Consider the following 22,944-nt stretch of genomic DNA (forward strand, 5'->3'; position numbering starts at 1 on the left):
CAGATCTCTGTAAATCATTGTAAAATCTGTTAGGTATAAGTGATTTTCTAGTCACTTAGAAAAATACTCTTATTTTTAAGAGATATCTATTTACCCAGGAAAAGGGGAAATGCCATGCTGTCTATAACTTTAATGTACTCCGGCAAAATCAAAGTAGTAAAAATAGCAGTAGTAGATGAAGCAAACAGGGCAAATGTTAACAGCTATTAAACTGCTGGGTGTTCATTATAATTATTCTCTCTTTCATATGTTTGAAATATTTCATAATTTTTTTTAATCTTCAAAAAACTTTAATAAGCCCTTCTCTAAAACATTTTTATAAATGGGGAGAAAAATAATAAATGTAAGAAATGCAGTAAAGAGAAAAGGTACCTGATCCTAGACTCTAGCATAACTGAAAATTATTCAACATGAAAGCTTCTAGAAGAGCAAATCCCAAAAAGATGAAGATAGATACTACAATCCATCTTATTTGCTACTGTTTATCATACTTAACATAGAATAGAAAATGGACTTTTTCCATATCATCTATTGACTCGTAGGCATTTTGTCATCAATTCTAACTTCTAAACCTTTCCTTCTACTACTTATACCTATCCCATCTTCCCCAACTTGTTAATAATGGTGTATATTGGGGGCACCCAGCTGGCTCAGTCTGTGCAGCATGAGACTCTTGATCTCCGGGTTGTCAGTTCGAGCCCCACACTGAGTGTAGAGTTTACTTAAAAATAAAATCTTAAAAATAAATAAAGGAACAATGTATACTGGTTATTGTCATGCCTATTGAGGAAAGACTAATATTAATACCAAGAGAAGTCAAATAAGTGACACCTAGAAAGACTATGGACACCTGTCTACAATTGGACACATACGTAGTATGTTACAAAAGGCTAGCTACATAAATGTGATCAGAACGTAGAGTTTCAAATTTCCTTAAGAAAAGAGTGTACACTTTTAAGTTACACAAGTGGTCACTGTGTTAATAATATCAGGAAATAACATTTGTTCATGGTTCAAGACTCCCAATTATCATACCAAGGCAGAAAAGTAAGAAAACTAAGAGCTCACCTGGCGTTGAGGGGGTCGCTGATGAGCTACCCCAAGGTAAGAACCCATGATTGTGGAAGTCTGAAGAGGCTCTGAGGGACACCAATATTCGAGAGCAAGCTCCAAATTAAAAGGGTTCTTTTTATATAGCTCACCAATCTGCAAAATGTAAGCAAAACTGAGTGAAAATGCCTTTAACTCAACAATTACTTTTAAAGGAAAATTTACATTTTTATGGAATTCACTTGTATATTTAAGACATTAAAACTGAAACTTTTACTTTTTGTATATTTAAAGTATATTTTACTTTTTGTAAAGTAAAAGTATATTTTACTTTTTGTATATTTAAATGAAAATTTACATTTTTATGGAATTCACTTGTATACTTAAGACATTAAAACTGAAACTTTCCACAGTTATGGAGTAAATAATGGAAGGAGGGAGAGATGACCATTCATCCAGTATGGTAATGGCTTACCAAGAGCATTAAGTGTTCCAGATCTCTTCTAAGTGAAATGGGAGGTTCATTACCCATCTGCATACTCATATGAATTATTCGAGCATCTTCATCTGCCCGATTCCTCAACTGTTTAACCTATTAAATACATTACAGACAGCTTAATATGGAAATTTAGTATATAGGTCAATAATACTGAAATCCAGCAACTAAGAGTGATTACATAATAGAAAAACTGTTTAAACATCTATTCCACTTTAATGACATGAAGAAATAGACCAGGAATTGTGTGATACCACTATCCATAATTTATAATATCTTAAAACGTCAATGCATTTTCCATTACAGAGAAGTTGAGTTTTAAAACTACACTCTTGCTCGAAAGGAACATTACTGACATTTTGGGCAGGACATTTCCTCACTGGTTTGGATCATCCTGAATACTGCAGGACAGTTTAGCATTTCTGGACTACCTACTAGATACTAATAACCCCACCAAAGATATTATAACGAGGAAAAGTGGTGCCACTAATATCCCAAACACTCTCTGGTGGACATTACTGCACTGGCTAAGAACCATTACCTTGTAAAATTTGTGTGAACTAAATGTCAACTGATATAAGAAAATACTCCCTTTCATTTATTTTTTTTTTAAGATTTTATTTATTTATTTGAGAGAGAGACAGTGAGAGAGAGCAAGAGAGGGGAGAAGGTCAGAGGGAGAAGCAGATTCCCCATGGAGCTGGGAACCCGATGCGGGACTCGATTCCTGGACTCCAGGATCATGACCTGAGCTGAAGGCAGTTGCTTAACCAACTGAGCCACCCAGGCGCCCAATACCCCCTTTTAAAAACAAAACAAAAAAAGCTAGACAAATCCACAATTAAAAATTTCAACGCTCCTCTCTCAATATTTAATAGAACAAGTATACAAAATCTGTAAGGACATGGAAGACTTAACACTATCAACCAAATTTACCTATTGGCATTTACAGAATACTCCACAGAACAGCAGCAGAATATAGATTCCTTTCATGTGTGCACAGAACACTTTCCAAGATATGTCATATTCTGAATCATAAAACAAATCTTAGCCAATTTAAAATAAACTGAAATCCTATAAAGTATGTTCTCCGACCACAACAAAAATAAACTAGAAATCAGTTATACTGAGATACCTGGATGCCCCTTAAACAATGCTTCTAAATAACCCACTGATGAAAGAAGTCTCAAGGAAAATTCCAAAACATTAAATCGAACGAAAAAGAAAACACAGCTGTGACACAGCTAAAGCAATAGAGATAAGTGTGTAACATTAAATATTTGTGTTAGAAAAAAAAGTTTCAAATCAATAATCTAAGCTTCTACCTTAATAAACTGAAAGGAGAAATGCAAATGAAGCCCAAAGCAAAAGAAAGAAAATCATGTAGAGCAGAAATCAGTAACAGTGAAACAAAGTATAAGAAAATCAATGAGGCTGGGGCACCTGGGTGTCTCAGTGGGTTAAAGCCTCTGCCTTCGGCTCAGGTCATGATCCCAGGGTCCTGGGATCGAGCCCCACATCAGGCTCTCTGCTCAGCAGGGAGCCTGCTTCCCCCTCTCTCTTTCTGCCTGCTTCTCTGCCTACATGTGATCTCTGTCTGTCAAATAAATAAATAAAATCTTTAAAAAAAAAATTGATAAACTTCTAGCCAGGTTAATTAAGAAACAAAAAGAGAAGATGCAAAAAAAAAAAAGAGAGAGAGAGAGAGTGAGATGAAAATTACCAAAATTAAGAATGAAAAAGGAAAACATCTTTACAGATCCTACAGGCACAAACAATATAATAAAGGAATATTAGCAATAACTTTATGTTAATCAATCTGAATAAAAAGACAAATACACTGACACACCCAAACCAAAGCTCATTCAAGAAGAGACAGATAACCTAAATAAATAAAATTTAAAGTATAAAAATAAATTTTGTTTAAAATCTTATAATTTTAAAATTAAAATATAAATATTAAACATTTAATTTTAATTTTAGTAAATTTTTATTAATTTTTTATTTGGTTTATATATAAATGTTTTATATATTTATGTAATTATATATATTTATTTAGGTATATTATATAGTTATATATTTGTTTTTATATTTTTATATATTTATTATATAATCAATATATAGTATATGTTCTATAATTAACATATAAGTTATATAATTAAGAAAATTAAATTTTATCAAATTTAAATATATATATTAAAAAATATATATATTGGGGCGCCTGGGTGGCTCAGTGGGTTAAACCTCTGCCTTAGGCTCGGGTCGTGATCCCGGAGTCCTGGGATCGAGGCCCGCATCAGGCTCTCTGCTCGGCAGGGAGCCTGCTTCCTCCTCTCTCTCTGCATGCTTCTCTGCCTACTCTCTCTCTGTCAAATAAAATCTTGTAAAAAAAATTTTTTAATATACATATATTAAAAATAAAAATTTAAAAATTTTTTAAAATAAAGATATTTAAAATATTTTAAAATAAATAAATATTTTTTTAAAAAGACAGATAACCTAAATGCTCCTGTATCTATCAAAGAAATTCCAGTATCCCCAATTATGTGAATTCACTCTTTACACTATTCAAGCCATTTATGATTATCTTTCCATAATCAAAGTCCCATTTGGACTACTGATTAGGAAACTACACTTAAGTCTTAACCTTACTACCGCCTTGTTTCTGCAAATGTAAAATGAAAGGATTAGCACACTTCTTCCTATTCCAATATTCTGTGATGTTAATCTACCAAGTCCTTCCAGGTTATTGAGGGTTCAAGTTATCTGTTAAAGTATTCCTTGACTATTCTAATCCTGAGGGAACTATTTTTAGCTTATATAAATCCATAAGTTTACTGTCTACACTTCTCATTTACTTACTGTTACTACCTAATATCTCCAACTAGATTATAAATTCTTTACTGGTAAGGAATGAGTCTCCTACTTGTCTTCTTCACAACTCCTAGTATAGTACCTGGCACACAGGAGAAACTCAACAAACAATTTATTAAAAAATGGATAAGCACTTCACACCTGGATTATTTGTTGCCACTTGAGGTAATCCTTCCATTTGCCTTATGTGCTTCAGGGGGTATGAGAGCTGAACTGTACAACAGCATTATTATAAGCATAGGTTCTTTAGGAGGGCTTTTAAAAAATATACATACATAAAAAGTGAGTTCATAGGGCTTTTCTCCTTCATTTATTTCCTGACCCCATTCTGATGGCTTCCTTGGCACAAAACTGCACAAAAAGCATATCTCTGAAGAAACTGTCTGAAATGGCTCTAAGAATTCTTTTTTTGATCAAAGTTACACCTCAAACTCTTTATTTGAAAGTAGTCTTTGCATTTGTTTCTTAATTTTTTTTTTTTTTTTTTTTTTTTGACAGAGAGAAATCACAACTAGGCAGAGAGGCAGGGAGAGAGAGAGGAGGAAGCAGGCTCCCTGCAGAGCAGAGAGCCCGAAGCTGGGCTCGATCCCAGGACCCTGGGACCATGACCCGAGACGAAGGCAGAGGCTTTAACCCACTGAGCCACCCAGGCGCCCCTGCATTTGTTTCTTAAATCCATTACATTACCTGTATCCAATGCAGAAGTCCACTTACATACTGTAATTAAGAGTCTATACAATTATCTATAAAACTGAGATTTTCCACTACACCTCTTCCAAATCATGTATAAATATATAAGACAATCTAAGCATTGATCCTTGGGGTATCATGACATTAATAATTCCCTACCCACAGAAATTTAACTATTACTGTCTCCTTATAAGCTATTCTCAGTATCAAATATTTTGTTCTTTTAGCTTAGTCTCAATTAACAGGTCTTATTTCATTTTCATAAATAATTCAAAAGCTGTAACACAATTATTGTCAAATCATAGTCTACAATAAAAAATTTTATTAGTTTCCAAAACAAAGTTAATTGATCAGTTTTATTATTTCATAAAATTTTTCTACTACTTTTTACTTATCTTACATTATTATACCTACCTTCATTGGCATAAGTGCAAGGAAATCTGTGATGAGATTATGGATTCTACGGATATAAAATTCCTCCTGATAGAAGTTTTCTGATACCACTACTGATTCAGTGAGGAACAGGAAAACATTGTCAGCAATTGCAAGCTCTGCCATTGCTTCATCTGCTTCTGTGAATTCAGCCAGAGCTGGAAATATACCAGGAAAACAGCATGGAGGAAAAGTTATTAAATATTAAACTAAATTATACTATCTCAGAATACTCTGTTGATGTTTCAAAACTCAAGGTATCTTCTCAACCTTCAAGCATGTGCTATGTACAAAATAAGACTGTATTACTGTAACTGACTCAAAAACTCAAAAGAGCTACTGAAAAAGTACATTAGAAAACCACATGCTCAGGGCACCTGGGTGGCTCAGTCGGTTAAGCATCTGCCTTCAGCTCAGGTCATGATCCCAAGGTCCTGGTAGCAAGTCCCGCATCAGGCTCTCTGCTCAATGGGGAGTCTGCTTCTCCTTCTCCCTCTCTGTTCCCCCATCCCCCCCGCAGCTTGTATACATGCACATTCTCGCTCTGTCTCAAATAAATAAGATCTTTAAAAAGAGAAAAAAAATTGCTCTTCACAGTAACATTATGGGCAATAAAAAATTACTTCAGAGATATATTATGTAACACTGATATAGTCAGGGAGATATTATCAAAACATTAATATATGAAAATGGTGTTAAGGCTTTGATCTCAAAGAGATGAACTAGATCCCTCAGAAAAAGTCATCGCAGCTCATAAGTGAGACCAAGGCCTGAACACAACCACATTAAGTAACTCATCTAATTTGATAACAAAGTAATAAAAATTGAAAAAACTAAACCTTAACCTAAAGAAAAACTGGTCTACTTGTAACTTCTCTTTTTTTTTTTTTTTTTTTTTTAACAGAGAGAGCACAAATAGGCAGAGAGGCAGGTAGAGAGAGAGGAAGGGAAAGCAGGCTCCTGCTGAGCAGAGAGCCCGACACGGGGCCCGATCCCAGGACCCTGAGACCATGCCCTGAGCTGAAGGCAGAGGTTTAACCCACTGAGCCACCCAGGTGCCCCCTCTTAGCTTTTAATTTAAAAAAATTCAAACAGATATCTGAAAATAGACCAATATAACGAACCACCCCAAACCCCATTAGCTAACTTTGACGTTACGCATTTATGATCATAATTCATCTAGATCTCCACGCATTCCCAAATGAGATTTAAGCAAATGCCAGATAATTTACCACTTCATTTGTAAGTATTTCAGTATACAACTCAAAAGAATACTTTAAAAACAAAAGCAGTGGGTAATCATCTGCCTTCAGCTCAGGTAATGATCCCAGGGCCCTGGGATCGAGCACCGCATCAGGGTCCCTGCTCAGCAGGAAGCCTGCTTCTCCCTCTCCCTCTGCCACTCCCCCTGCTTATGCTCTCTCTAATAAATAAATAAAATCTTAAAAAAAAAAAAAAGAAAGAAAAAGAAAAAGAAACCATACATACAAATAACACTATACCTTAATACCATTGTATCTTAAAAAAACAATTCCTCAATATCAAATATCCACCAGGAATCAAATTTACAACTATCCCATAAATGTTATAAAAGATTTCAGTTTGGTTTTCTGCTTTTTGCCTTTTTGAGCAATTTGTTTGCTAGAATCAGGATTCAAATAAGATCTACAGATTATGTTTGAGTGGTAAACCTATAGACTCCTCCTTTATCTTTTTGCCACCTGCCCTTTATTCACTGTAGACACTGGACTTTTATCCTATAGTTTCCACAATGTGGTTTGATACCCATCCCAGTGGTATAGTTAACATACTTCTCTGTCTGGTTACACTAAAAAATTGGTAGTTTGATTTAAAGACTTGATCTGACTTACATTCAATTTTTTTGGTAAAAGTACGTCACAGGTGCTATTTTGTCCTTCTATCAAGAAATACACTGTTGCTTGCTTCTTTTAAAACATAAAACTGCTAGTTACTTTGTGGTAATCTGGCTTTGGAAAAGAATTACTATGTAGTTTTTTCTACTTGAGCGTTATTAAGACCAAATACAGAGTGTGCTACTCAAAGTACACTTTCATTGCCTTGAAAAGGGTCAGGGAAGGATACAAGCCAAGAGTTTCAACCAGAGGAAAACAGATGGGTTTTTATGTTTTATTTTGCATTTTGAAATAAAGGCTGCTTATCTACGGATAACATACCTACCCCTTGAGAACGAAATAGTTTAATTCTTTATGACTAATACTTATTATTAAAATTACTAATTAAATACTAATAACAATGACTCATTACAAACCTTCACTTGAACTCAGAAATACTGGAATTGAAATCACCTGATGATCAATTCAAGAACGATTTCTTGAAGACTATTTATTTAGGTAAGAAAGCAGCATTAATATATTAATGTAAATTGAGTGTTAATGCCTAAAAAGTTTTTTGAAATTTTGAAGTTTCAAACACTATAAATTAGTGAACATGTTTGCTAAATTCTTCAGAAGTCTATGAAGACAGTAGTAACTAATTCTTCAAAATTCCTATTTTATTAAAATTTGTCTGGGGTGCCTGGGTGGCTCGGTGGGTTAAGCGTCTGCCTTCGGCTCAGTTCATGATCCCAGGATCATGGGATGGATCCTTCACCGGTCCTGCTCCTTGTTCAGCGGAGAGCCTGCTTCTCCCTCTCCCCATCCCCTTGCTTGTGTTCCCTCTTCCTCTTTCTGTGTCAAATAAATAAATAAAATCTTCAAAATTATTTTTTTGCGATACCACTATTTCAAACTTTACACTCAAGGAAAAAAAAAAGAAGCCAAAAGAATCACTGGCTCAAAGGGAAATATTTCATAAAAGTTCTTTCGGGAGACAGGGGAAAACTGTGTATTTCACCACATTCCAAAGCTTCATTTAACGCAACTCTAGATACCTTCCTGTGCTCATGCTTATATATATCAAAGATAATACCTCTTTCGAAACACCATTAATGTTGATAAGTTCTTTCTCGTAACTAAATTACCCACAATCAATTTACCTGTCACATCAGGTAGCTGAGATATTCCTCTCAATGCCAGTGCCCAGGCAAGTCTAACAGTGGCTTGCAGCCCAGGCAGTTTCCAAAGCTGTGAGTCTTGAAGGCGGGAGTGAATTGTTGCGATGTACTGTCTTTCTGTCAGCAAAGGAAGCTGATGAATCATATCTGAAAACACAAAAATCGACCACTATACTGAAAAGTGGAGAAATTCTCACTTTTGATAGACAGGAGTAATGTCTAAAAATCAGAAAATTAGAGTACTCTTATCAAATAACTGTGACTAATTAACATTAATGTTTGACAAACCAAAAAAGATATTCCACCAGCATAACAAAGAACACAGAGGACATGGGGAGATGGAGAGGAGAGGGAGTTGAGGGAAACTGGAAGGGGAGATGAACCATGAGAGACTATGGACTCTGAAAAACAACCTGAGGGTTTTGAAGGGGCGGGGGGGGGCGTGGGGGGAGGTTGAGGAACCAGGTGGTGGGTAATAGGGAGGGCATGTACTGCATGGAGCACTGGGTGTGGTGCAAAAACAATGAACACTGTAACAGTGAAAATAAACAAATAAAAAAAAAAACCAAAAAAAAAAAAGATATTCCACCACAACAATCATATGCAAACTCAAAGAGGCAATTGACAATAATTCTAAATTTTAGTTCTATTTTTTCCATTTTTTTAATAAGTGTACTATAAAACTTTTAAAAAACAGTTAAAGAGTCACTCATTTCTTCCGTATTTAAATTCTAAAACATATTGGGGCACCTGGCTGGCTCAGTCTCTTGATCTTGGGCTTCTAAGTTTGAGCTCCACATTGGGTGTAGAGATTACTTAAAAATAAAGACTTTAGCTCTCGCTCTCTCTCTCTCTCTCTCTCTCTCTGCCATGTGAGGACACAGCGTGGCCACCTGCAAGCCAGGAAGACAGCCTTCATCAGGACCTGACCCTCCATGTTGGTATCTTCATCTTTGACCCTCCATGTTGGCATCTTGATCTTTGACTCTCCAGCCTCCAGAGCCCCCTGGGTCGTTCAGTGTGTTAAGCGCCCAACTCTTCATTTTGGTTCAGGTCACAATCTCAGAGTCATGAGATCAAGCCGCTCTGTGCTGAGCATGGAGCCTGCTTAAGAGTCCCTTCTCTTGGGGTGCCTGGGTGGCTCAGTCGCTAAGTGTCTGCCTTCAGTTCAGGTCATGATCCCAGGGTTCTGGGATCAAGCCCCACATCGGGCTCCCTCCTTGGTGGAAGCCTGCTTCATCCTCTCCCACTCCCCCTGCTTGTGTTTCCTCTCTCACTGTGTCTCTCTCTGTCAAATAAATAAATAAAATCTTAAAAAAAAAAGAGTCCCTTCTCTTCCTCTCCCTCTGCCCCCACCCAATGGCTTATGCATTCTCTATAAAAAAATTAAACATAAAATCTTTAAATCAATAAATAAGAAAATACAAATCAATGTCATTTAAAGATTAAGAAAGATAAAATTTGGGGCGCCTGGCTGGCTCAGTTGGTGGAGTGTATGACTCTTGTTCTCAGGGTTGTGAGCCTGAGTCCCATGTTGGGTGTAGGGGTTACTTAAAAATAAGATCTTAAAAAAAAAAGAAAAAAGAATTTTACTAGATAAATAAATGCCTCAATTTAAAATATCAAGCAAAAACTGGCCAAAGCAAAGGATCCAAATTGCAAAAAAGTATCTATTCTGATTATAACAAATGAAATTGCTAAATAATAATATTTTTCAATTTACAGTTCAATTATACCGGGGTACTTCAAACAAGAACAGGATTCTGAATAAACACTAGAATGGGAAACACCACTAACACCTAAGAATTCATTTATTTTACTTCATTATTTTTTTGTATTTCCTTCTGTTGTCAGTGTTCCCAACATTTAACCAAGAACACATTCATTATTTAATTTCCTGTATTTTAAGTCTTCATCTACAACTATACATGTATTAATAATTCACTTCTCCCATTTATTAATCAAACATATACATAAAAAAGGCAAGAAATTACAACTAAAATGAGTTAATATTAGCATTCTAAATTGATTAAAATTGCAATCTAATTCAAAACCTTCCATTTTAGCCTATGAAACCTTCTAGGCATTTCATTTTGCTTATGAAAGTCCCACTTACTGGCTTCCATTAACACAGTCTACCCCTACTTAATTCTGTGCTTCATTTCATTCAAGACAGGATATCTGACAAATGCAATAACTGGCAGCATTCCTAGATGAGCACAGGTACTAGTCTGTGACAGGCAAAGCATTGTGTGACAATGTGACTGGAGGAAAGGGTTACTTAAGTTTTACATAAGCCTTTCCCAATGCCTAAGGATGGTCACCAAACATGAGTGGAAAATGTCTGTTCTCCTTATATACCTACTGAGAGAACATGCTGATGATACAATCAAAAGTGAACGGGGGATAACTGTTCAAATAAGTCCGAGTATCTATGATGTTAAAAGGCAATAATCTTCCAATAATCTTGGGGAATCATTTTTAAGATCCTCATTTCTAAGCAGTAACTATAACGTTACCAAGTGACAATATAAATTAAAGAGGATATATTACTAAAAATGATAATTTTCCTCCCTTAGAATGTTTTCATGAAAGATTTGAAATGTGAATAATATAGAAAGGAACAAGCAATTAATTAGGAATGCAGAACTCATGACATGTATTACCTAACTTTTACCACTCCCCTATTCCAAAACTGAAAAGGACAATAGAGATATCTAACAGGGTGCAAATTTATAAAATGTGATCTTATATCTAAATATTCAAATACTGATGAATTACACACACAGGAATACAGGAATAAAATACATAAATTTTTATTTTAGTAGTTAAAATAATGCCCTACTTAAACGTTACCTCCACAATTTAATCTGATTTTTTTAAAAACAAAGACATTAGTAGTACAGAATTCAATACCGTCTCGTTCCTCTGTGCTTTGTTCTATAAAACTGATATCAAAGCAGTACAGAAGCGCCATAAGAAGAGCCAGATTCACTGCATCCAACGAGCCATTAGCCTCAACTGTCACTTTTTCCAAATGTCCAATAAGAAGTAGAGTGTCATCTTTGCCTAAAGGTGACTGACAAGCCCAGGCAAAAAGGCTTTCTGCCAGAGACTGCCTGCACTCCTTGATGAGATCAGAAACCTAGAGATAAAAATGTATGATTATCAGTATACATAAATCACAGTGAAGCCTGGTCTTATTTCAAAAAGTAAACTACCTTTTACAAAGCTAACTAACTAAATAAATCTATCTGAATCCACAAGTAACTCGAAAATCTCACATCTAGAATTCTAAACAAACCCTATTATTACTTCCTTATTTTACATTCCAACCTCCTTTATGCAATGACCAGTTCCTTCAAGATTTCATTCCAGAAAGAGCTACAATAGCACATAAGAGACTAGAAAGAAGTGGAAACAGTTGTAAGTCAATTTACAGATACCCATACATTTCAATAGGCATTAGCAATTTTCCTACGCCTGTGTTAGAATGCTGTGAATGCTATGACTTTTCTGCCTGAGATCTGACACAGATGACCATGAACTGATGACATTGAACCCTTGCCTCTTTTCGGTGTTTTTCACTGCCCAAACCTCTCTCTCGCTGAAGTTTCTCAAACTCATTGTTCACATCAATCTGTGACACCAGAGTAAGGACTTTGTAAGTCAATCCTTGCTCCATCAGCTCCTCTGTAAAGCGTGTTGTCATGGAAACCAGCTCTGGACTGTAATGAAAAGAAAGCAATGGAGAAAGTTACAAGGAACAGTCACGTTTATGCTTTATCATACAGATACAGCAATTGTTCTTGACAATAATGTTTCATTACTGGAAAAGAACCAGAATGAATTATAACTCAGCTCTTTTCATCCTTGCTATATAATTAGGTGTCAATAAACTTCTAACCATAAATTATTTTTTATTCGTAAACAAAATAAAGCAGCTTTAATCTGTCACTCTTTATATAATACTCAGTTATATTACTGATTTTATTTAATTTTTGTTATTTCTAATAATTAAAATAATTATCTGTCAAGTAATTTCCAAAAAAGCTCTGAAAACCTAAGAAGCAAACAGACCTGAGTTCGAGGGTCCATGTTTTTCCTCGTCTAGACTGTACCAAGGCTTTCAGGGAGTTTGCAATGCACCGTTTTCCATCCCAGTATAAAAGAACAGCTACTAATCCTCTGGTGAGACCAGGAAAATGTGGCTGTTGGTGCTCTCCTAGAAAAGGGAGTTGAGAAATAATTTGGTAAGTAAGTGTTTAGGAGGAGACAAAAATGACCATACGAATGTCCGGCTCAGAGAAATCACAGAATTTCAGGGTTCTAGAGGACCGGAGGACTCTAGACTTCAAACAGTTTTCCTCCTCCCACATCTTCAAGAAGCCAGCCAATCTGTGCTGGAACACCAGCACTGACACGGAACTCACCGTTGCCCAAACTCTCAGTCTCACCTTCATCTACGATTTCCACATGCTGGTCTCACTTGGGCCACTGAATCTCATGATATTTAATGCTCATTTCCCCTCTTTCACACGAGATCTTTCAAATGTTTGGAAGGTTTTTCCCCTCAAGTTTTCCCTGAAAAGTAAATAATCTATTCCTACGTTTCTAGTTCACTCCCCCTTTTAACTGTTCGCCTTTGAGTAAGTTTCACTTTTGTCTTTTTTAGTTTTGGTTTCATTTCCTGAGGCTGGTTGTCTTCTCCCCAAACCCAATCACTCCACTCTCTCCTGTCCCCAAATTCATCTCATGGCTCACACCTCTGTATCTGTACAAGCCATTCTTTGTGCCTGGATGCTTTTCGTCCTCCTGGGCGCATACGTATTCCATGTGACATGTGCCTACTCGGATTTCAACGCCTAGTTCAGGCCTCATGAACTTTGTGAAGACTTCTCTGTACACCCTGAGGTCAACTTAATCCCTTTGCCTCTGGACCATGCTAAATCTTGCATAAACTGGCATCAATGCACTTTCATGTATAATTACTTGTCTCAATGTTTTTCTCAATTACTAGACTATGAGCTCCTTTACACTAGTTGAAGTTTCATTTGTGTTTCTATATCCCTGGAGTCTTAACGCAGTGCCTAGCACACAGTATTACTAAAATTATCTTATTTCTAACCTATTCATTATCTGAATCACCTTCTCAAAAAGAACTCCAAAAAGCAGTGAACTTACTTTCTTACTCATTACATGACAATAAATTCTTTGTGCTATAAAATTTGTGAGATGCAGCCAACAATTCTTTGCTAATAAATTACCATGGAAAAGCCTATTTTAAAACAGTTAAATTACCTTTAACAATTCCAATCACTAAAGCCCTCCCAATTAGTCAAAGATAAACAGAAGGAGGCATTATAAATATGGCTTTCAACTAAACTACTTTGGAATCTAAATGATACAACACTTAAAACCCTGAGTTGATGACTTTATAATTTTGTACTACCTTGCGACAGATTCAGTTAAATGTCAACCTACCGGCAAGGAGAAGCTCAACAGCTGCCAATTCTCCAATATCAAAAAGGTCACTAAGGATAAAGGCCTCTTTAATGAGCTGTTCAGGAAGAAGTCGGGTTCCCTGTTGACCCTGGATGGCGACTCCCTCTGTACTGGCCTTCTGAACCTTTTCGTGCTGTTGGACATTTTTTGGCTACAATGGTAAAAATAAAAAAAATCATGGAATGAAAATAGTATACTGGAGACAAGGTCTTAAATTATTACCTAAAGAAGGTAATTGATGACAGGTAACATGATGAAAGAAGTACTGCTTATCAGACAATCTACCATCAGACCTTTAAGACATGACACTTCCTATTACCTTCAACACTTACGCTGTTACTATCTTCTTAATAACTGGTTCTGCTAAACTCTGAAATACAAAATGTTGAGAAAGCAAACCAAATAATACACTATGTTTCAAATTCGTAAAGAACATTTCCAATTATATATTTCATAAATAAAAACAATATGATCTTCAAGTGAGAAATAACAAATAGATACATGAATTGTTGAATCAATTAGGAAGGCTAAGGATAGTTTATTAATATATGATGTAAAATGTAGTCTTAGTCCCAAAGGTCTAATTAGGTTCAAATATTTAACAAATGACATATGGTATAGAATTACTTGATGGATCATAAAATTTTAGAAATGTACATCTTATAAAACGCCACATTAATCATTTAATCCAACTCCTCTACTAACAGATGGAAAAGCGGGCACCTGGGTGATGGAGTCAGTTAAGTGTCCAACTCTTTAGTTCTGGCTCAGGTCGCAATCTCAGGGTCATGAGATCAAGCCCTGCACTGTGCTCCAGCCTCCATGCACCCTCAGTGCGGAGTCTACTTCAGATTCTCTCTCCCCCTCTTTTTGCCCCTCCTGCTCGTGCTCACTCGCTCGCTCTCTCTCTCTCTCTCTCTCACTCTCACTCTCCTTCTCTCAAAAAATGAAATAAATCTTTCAAAGAAAAAAAAAACAGACGGATGGAAAAGCTGATGCCAGGAAAAGTCAGGTGACATCCGGTGCACATACAACTCCAGTGGTGGAGCCAAGACTAGAACTCAGCTCACATGGCCCCCAGGCTAGGGCTCTTTCTACTAAAGACATCAAGAAAGGGGGGGAAAAAAAAAAAGCTAAAAAGCAAAAGGCCATTTCTGGTAACACAAACAGTTCTTAGATAGTCTTGTTAGTCTATAAAAGAAAATTATCAAACAGTAAGGAAAAGAATTTCCAAATATAAATTCCCTCCACTGAAGTACTCTATTCCTGGTTGAAAAGCATTTCAAGATGCGGTGATTATGACACGCGAGAATTAATTAGTTCAGCTAATACAACTTACATAACACTATGAAGAGTTAAAATGTTGAAAGTGTACCTGGAAATAAACAAAATAATCAATCTTACTGAGCTTAGGTATATTAACTATAGGTCAGAAATTCCAAGGAGGCTCATATTTCTGGAATATACTAAACCTTCTAAATTGCATTCAAATATTGCTAAGCTATCTCCCTGCTAGAGATAAGTACAGTATAACATCTGTGAAGAACAAAAAGAAGATGACAGCTGCTTCTAGGAAAAATTACATTCATAGAGAAAACTTGAGCCAAGGACTATACAAGTTATGTATTTCATTCACATGCATTAAGAATTTACTTCCTTGTCAACATTAAAAAAAAAAAAAAAATCATATCCAAGAAGTAAAAAAGAAAATTTCCTACTGGGTTTCTGAACAGTGAGATGAAGTCAGGTTTGTGTTTCTTCAAAATCATGTCAAGAAGGTGGACAGCTTCAGGTTGTCTTCTCCAAAGAGCATTTCCCACTGTTTGCCAAATGTCTTTGTAAGGACCCCAGAGACTGGCAGCTTCAGGAAAAAATAAATGAAACAAGCATCAAATAAAACATAAAGGTGGAAAATAACAAAGTTACTGTCCATACATTTCAATCATGATCACCATACCTACTTTAAAATATACAGTTATACATACAAATCAAACATTAATATAAAAGCATACATATCAGCCTTCTCAAGAGACAATAAAAACATCATTCTACTTAACTTAATAGAGCATAAAGTAAATCCTGACTTTAAACTGGAGTATCTGCTATGGTTTTGCCACTTTATTAGTTGTGTGACAGGGAGCAAGGAAACAACCTCTTTGAACTTCAGTTTCTGTACATAAATAATACAGCTATCACCTACATCATAGGGTTGAACAGATTACATGATATAAACTAGATGAAACACACAACACAGTGCCTGGCATACTGCAGGCACTCAATAAATATAAGTGTTTTCTAGCCTCCCTATCATCCAACTAAAAACAGGAGTAGAGGCAAAAAAGATTAGATTTTGTAAAACTTAGCAGCTGAAAAAAAGCACTTTATTTTGGCGGGGATACTAGCTATTAAAAATCAACATAGAAATATGGAACACTTCTATAAATTTATATAAAAAGGATCACATTTTGATTTGTAAAGGTAATAATAGGAAGCAATACTGAGCTTCTGCTAGGTGCCACTGAGCATGGTTCTAAGCTTGTCACATATATTATTTTATTTCAGAACACTGTGAGGACAGCACTACGTTTTCCTCCATTTTATAGATACAGAAATTGAAGCAGAGAGGTCAAGAAACTCACCCAAGGCCACATGGATAGGTGGGTCATGAACCCAGGCAGCTTATCATCAAAATGTGCCTTAACTGCTGAACTATACTGTCTCTATACATAACACTTGGAAAACGAAAAGATTTGGGATAATACAGGTATTTCTGACACATCCAGTAAGCAAAGAAATTAAGATCACAACATCTAGACATACCTAGGTGAATTCAACTAAACTCAGCCAAATTCACTTATCTAAAAATGTTTTAAGCCCTTAAATAATAAAATATTACAGAGGAAAAGAGAAACAATTTGGTCTTTAAAAACTCACAATTAAGTTTCACAGACAAAGCATACTTAAGTGAAAAATTTCAGTAACAATACAAAAAAGGGAATATGATTGTTGCCACAAAAGATCAAAAGATCAAACTGATGGTCAAAAATTTTTAAGGGATGGCTACACTGGTGCAGCAATTTGGGGAAAATCTGGGTGACAAAGAGTAGCCAAGGGAAAGTAGGAGCTAAGGCTCAAAGACAGATGTGAAAGTATAAAAGAGAATTCACAGAGCCATAGTTACATTACAGACTGGTGACTTTCAAACTATTTCCACTATAACCCATGGTAAGAAATATTCTATATCTCAATCCAGTACACACCTATGTGCAAAACGAAAAGTTGTATATAAAATACTAATATTCATTCACTTTATCAGTGCATTCCAAAATTTTTTATCCTGTTCACTATTTTATTCACTATATAAAATCACTATATTTGGGGCGCCTGGGTGGCTCAGTGGGTTAAAGCCTCTGCCTGAGTTTCTGTTTGCAAATAATCAAATATGGTACCTATATGTGTTTTTAAAGACTCTGAAAGGGAAACTAGTCAAAACCAATCAGTCACTCCAAAAACGTGGAACTTATCTGTAGCCCAGACTGTTATGGGTCGTCTGTAAACATGCTTAACTGCTGTCTGAGAAAAACACAAATCCAAATAAACCTATCAGGGCAGGCAGGGCAGACTCTGCTGAGCACAGAGTCTACTTGAGATTATCTCTCTCCCTCTCCCTGCCCCTGCCTCACACTCTCTCTCTCTCTCTCTCTCTCTCTCTCTCGCTCTCAAAAAAAAAAAAAAGAAAAAAAGAAAAGAATAAATTAAAAAAACCTACCAGGGCAGTAAGACGGCATAATGTAACCTAATTAAATATGTTAAATGTTAAATGTTCATTGTCCTATGAACAGTGTTGTCAGGAAAAGGCAATGCATTGGGGAAAATTTTTTTTCAGGGAGAATGTGCTGGGAGAGGACAGACTAGTCAAAACAGATCATTCATTCACTCAACAAGTATTTACTGAGGGCTTTCCAAGTGCCAGGGACTATCAACCAAGCAAGACAAACAGGATCCTAATCCTCATGGAACTTTGAGATTGACACAGAGAAAGACGTTAAACATAGAATTCAGAAAACAATTACCAGTATTATAAACGATGATGAAGTACAGAGTGCTAGGAGAACATATAAAAGGGAGAACCTAGCCTAACCTAATCTGAAGATCAGGGCAGGAAGCCATAGGTCTTTGGTGTGGGGACCTGGGGGATGGGAATCAGCAGGTCCCAACCTCACATCAACAGCAGTCTACTCCCTGCTTTGCTTCCATTCTTGCCAATCTTCTGATTAAAAAATATAACTTGTCATACAAATTTCTAGAGTAAAAAATGTGCTAATGAACCAACAAGAGTACCATGCAGATATACTTCCCATTAAAGCTCAATAAATTGAAATACTACTTTAAATATCTGTCTTTTCCGAATCTGATTAAAGAAAATCAATTGTTAGGATCCAGTCAACTCTGGATACACTAAGAGCTCAGGCCTACCAAAATGAGAACCTAACCCCTGGATCCTACTGACAGCCAGTGACGTACTAACTAGTTGGATGGTAACCAGTTAACTTCCCTAGAGATCATTTTCTTGGCCCTCTCTAATGGCAAAAATAGAGTAGGTTTGAGTCCAAGATGCAGTTTTTCCTATTAGTAAATAGGAAAGTAGTAGTAGTAGTAGTAGATGACAAAATGAAATGGGTACTATAGGGCAATGGTGTGGCTGCTGGACTAAATAGAACCACAGAAGTGTCAGGAACCAAGGATGACAGGTAAGTAAGCTGCTAATAAGGTGACAGAACCTAAAGTAGGATGAGGGCAATAAAATCACAAGAAAAGGCCTATTAGTAGAAAAGAGCCAGAATTAGCAACTGATTGGCACAGGGTACAAAACAAAGTATCAAGGGGAGTCTGGCTGGCTTAGCTGGTAAAGCATGTGACTCCTGATCTCAGGGTTGTCAGTTCAAGCCAGATACTGGGTGTAGAGATTATTTTAAAATAAAATCTTTAAAAAAAAAGAAAGAAAGAAAGAGAGAAAGGCATCAAAAACAACTTCTAGGGGCACCTGGGTGGCTCAGTGGGTTGAACCTCTGCCTTCGGCTCAGGTCAGGATCCCAAGGTCTTGCGATCGAGCCCCGCATCGGGCTCTCTGCTCAGCGGGGAGCCTGCTTCCCTTCCTCCCTCTCTCTGCCTGCCTCTCTGCCTACTTGTGATCTCTGTCAAATAAATAGATAAAATCTTAAAATTAAAAAAAAAACACAAAAAACTTCTAGGCAAATTTGAAACTCGTCTTTCCACAGGTATTTAAAAATTCTGAGCTGATAAAAGTAAATTCTCTTCTTTAACAGTAACAATATATTGAGACACCTGGGTGGCTCGGATGGTTATTCATTCAATTGACTCTTGATTTCAGCTCAGGTCATGATCTCAGAGTGGAGGGACTGAGCCCCGAGTGCAGCTCTGCACTCACCAGGGAGTCTGCTTGGGATTCCCCTTCTCTCTCTGCCCCTCCTCCCCACCTCCCCCCAACCAGGGCATGCACAGGGCACCTACGCACTCTCTCTCTCTCTCAAATAAAATTAAATAAATATTTAAAAATAAGTAAATAAATATTTAAAATAATAAATTAAAGTAACAATATACAACAGAACCTCTGAAGAACCGATCAACTTCTTTGCATTAAACATACTTAGCATTATAAGCTGAGTTACAGAAAAAAATTCTATCCCCCCCCCCACATTTTTTATGAAACCGAGAAGCATCCAGTAACTGGTCAAAAACTACCAAAAACCCCATGTATCCTGGTATCCTTAGTCTATCACTAACATCAACACATCACAGAAGGTAATTGCAACAGAGAGTTTTCATTGGTTTGTCTTTGGCTGGCTAATTTTCATGAACGTCTTTCTGTGATTACAAATGTAAAGAGGCTATAAATTCTTCCAAATTACTAAATATGTATTGATATATTTTTAACGTAAGTGATTTGTTCATTTAAGAAATAAATCTTTAATGTTTAGGAATACCTCCAACAAATCACATTCATTCACTCATTTACCATTTACTAGATATTGGTAAGCTGTAATCATATAGCCAGACAGGAGGGTAATATCTAGTTTGACAAGTGCTATGAAGGGAGAGATACTCAGGGCAAGAGATTACAGAATCAGGGAATATGATCAAGTCAAGGAGGTCAGAAAAGGGAAGGATTCCTTGAGGAAGTGCTCATTAGTTGAAATCTGAAGGATCAAGAATAGAGTTAAATGAAAGGAGGAAGAAAGAACATACATCTAGGAAGAGAGGACAGCATGTGGGTTCCCATGGTAAGAGGGAACACTGCCCATTTCTCCCTTCCCTCGGGCAATCAACATTCTTTGTTTCTATGAATATGACTACTTTAGGTATCAAATATAAGTGGAATGGGGTGCCTAGATGGCTCAGTGGGTCTCTGCCTTCGGCTCAGGTCATGATCTCAGGGTCCTGGGATGGAGCCCCGCATCAGGCTCTTTGCTCAGCAGGGAGCCTGCTTCCCCCTCTCTCTCTCTGCCTACTTGTGATCTCTCTCTGTGTGTCAAATAAATAAATAAAATCTTTTTAAAAATTAAAAAAAAATAAGTGGAATCATTCAGCATTTATCTTTTTGTCACTGGCTTACTTCACTTAACACAATGTCCTCAAGACTTATCTAAGTTGTAGCATGTGACAGGATTTCCCTTTTAAGACCAAATAATATCCCACTGTATGTATATACTACATTTTGTTTAGCCACCCATCCATCTATGGACATTCAGGCTGCTACCCTAGGATGTTTAATTAAATACACATATATTCTCCTGACTCAGCTGCAAAAAAAAGTTTCATTTCTATGTTATCAATTAAACACTCCTGTCACAAGGCCTTATTATACAATGTATACTCCTTACAGTTGTTGGTAACTCCCTTTTCTCCTTCCTTCAGTGATTTATGTTTAATGATAGTACCTTGGAATATGTACTAAAGAACAGTACATAATGACACATATAAGATCCAAGTCTTGTTTTTAAGATTACATCTGGGTAGGAGACTAGGACAGAAATATTTAGAACCTAACTTCATAACCAGCATTCATATATATGAAAAGCTGATGTAATAAAATGAATTAAGTTGCGCTTAAGTAGTTTAAACACCTAAGAGTGGCTTACAGCCATTAGGTATATAACCTTGGGGACGTTACTTAAGCTTTTATTCCCCAATCTGTAGACTGGGGTACTTAACAGCAGCTACTCCATCGATGTACAAAGGGGATTAAATGAGATGATGCAAGTACAACACTTAGTCCAATGCCTGGGACATACCAGATGCTCAATAACATAATCCTTCATCATTATAAAATAATTTATTACAGTGTTTCTGAAATGGCTTGATTTGCAAAGTTCAGATTTAGACAACTTTACAAGAATATCGGTCCCGTGGAAAGTAGAACCAGCACTTTCACCCCACCTCCCAAAAAAAGACCACATGGGGCGGGGGTGGGGTGGGAAACGCCCAGTAAATATTACTCTTGAGTGAGATTCTCTACCAGCATTTATCACAGAGACATGCTCTTATAATTGAATCTAAGAAGCTAACTGCACCTCATTCGGAGCAAGAAATTCTCCGTTTTCAAGACCATTCTACCCTGTGCAGACTTTTGGCATCCTTGCCCTGCCCATTAGGCGCCAGGAATTGTGACAATCAAAATGCACCCATTCTTTCTAAAGCCTCTGGGAACGGTACCGCCCAAAGGTGAGAATCAGCCAAAGAGAACCCACCCCAAATCCTCCAGAGTCCGTCTACTACCTTCTTGGTTCTACCTTGCTACCGCTCCAAAGGCAAAGAGGGACGCGCCAGAAACGCACAGCTCAAGAGTCCTCTGCTAAGCCAGTGGCACCCCCTTCCCAGCCACCTTCTAGGTTGCAGGCTTCATAATCAAAGATCCTCGCTTCCTACAAGACCGACCGCACAACATCCATCCATAAGGCTACCTACTCTGAGGTGGGAGCTTTCGGCCTGCGCTCGTGGCTAAAAATTATCTCTGGTTCTCTGGCCTTACTGCCAGAGACTTGTGTATCTTGGCGAAATCCGGGCCATAGACACATAATGGGGTGGGGAGTTGAAGGGACCAAGCTCAGCCCCTGGCTGCAAGAGACTGCACGCGGGGTTCCAGTGGACCAAGCCTCGGTGCCTCCACACTAAACCCCAACTCGAAGGCTGGAGCTGCAGCGCGGACGCGCGCCATTCAAACTGGGGAGGGGTGGGACTCTAGGCCCAGAGCTATGGAAAAGCAAGCACAATACTCAAGTGAAGGCCTGGACTGCGAGGAACCTCACAGTCCGGGTCTTTCCCTAAAGAACCAACCGTCGCTCTGCCCGACTGATTCCTTTCTGCCCCGGCCGCCCTTACCCGAATTTACCGCCAACAGCGTCGCCATCTTGGAGGCGCACTAACGGAGCCCTCCTGCCGCACGGAAGCCCCAGAAAAGGGTGAGGCTGCCCGAAACCATGCCTGAACAGGAAGGGATCACCCTGTCTCGGAATGGCAGTCTCGACGGACTCGGGAGGACAACGACTTGGAAATGTGCTGTAGGTCCCAGACGTAAATTTTGGCCGCGATATTCTTATTCAAATTAGGCGAGGGCAACCAGCTCGGAAATGCGAGGTCCTCGATATGACGTTAATCGTGCGGTGCATTCTGGGCCTTGTAGTTTCTTTTTAATGATGATTGAAGTTTTAAGTGTAACAATAAGACGAGACTAATTATTGAAATTACGACTATTTATGATATTATAAAAGCCGTAAACTCAAGTCATTATCTCCATGTCAAATTAAAACTTCCTTGCATTTCTCTCTTTGAGGAGTGGAGTGGA

At 37.3% G+C, this 22,944-nt stretch overlaps 1 protein-coding gene across 3 annotated transcripts in view; it reads right to left on the bottom strand.

Moving 5' to 3' along the window:
- The window catches only part of NUP205 (nucleoporin 205), an 82,853-nt gene extending 60,285 nt beyond the window's left edge, over positions 1 to 22,568 (bottom strand). For 2 of the 3 annotated variants that reach the window (XM_046021222.1, XM_046021224.1), the window contains exons 1-10: positions 22,482 to 22,568; positions 15,800 to 15,942; positions 14,061 to 14,232; positions 12,657 to 12,801; positions 12,145 to 12,304; positions 11,493 to 11,721; positions 8,559 to 8,723; positions 5,525 to 5,700; positions 1,526 to 1,642; positions 1,069 to 1,206 (exon numbers count right to left, since the gene is read on the bottom strand). In XM_046021222.1, coding sequence (XP_045877178.1) covers positions 1,069 to 1,206; positions 1,526 to 1,642; positions 5,525 to 5,700; positions 8,559 to 8,723; positions 11,493 to 11,721; positions 12,145 to 12,304; positions 12,657 to 12,801; positions 14,061 to 14,232; positions 15,800 to 15,942; positions 22,482 to 22,509 — 1,473 coding nt within the window. In that variant the 5' untranslated portion in view covers positions 22,510 to 22,568. Of the gene's footprint in view, positions 1 to 1,068; positions 1,207 to 1,525; positions 1,643 to 5,524; positions 5,701 to 8,558; positions 8,724 to 11,492; positions 11,722 to 12,144; positions 12,305 to 12,656; positions 12,802 to 13,033; positions 13,180 to 14,060; positions 14,233 to 15,799; positions 15,943 to 22,481 lie in introns of those variants that run through there. The other variant, XM_046021223.1, reaches the window with a different exon arrangement.
- Positions 22,569 to 22,944: the final 376 nt, after the last annotated feature.

This window comes from Meles meles, chromosome 10 (genome assembly GCF_922984935.1).
Source record: "Meles meles chromosome 10, mMelMel3.1 paternal haplotype, whole genome shotgun sequence".
NCBI lineage: Eukaryota > Metazoa > Chordata > Mammalia > Carnivora > Mustelidae > Meles > Meles meles.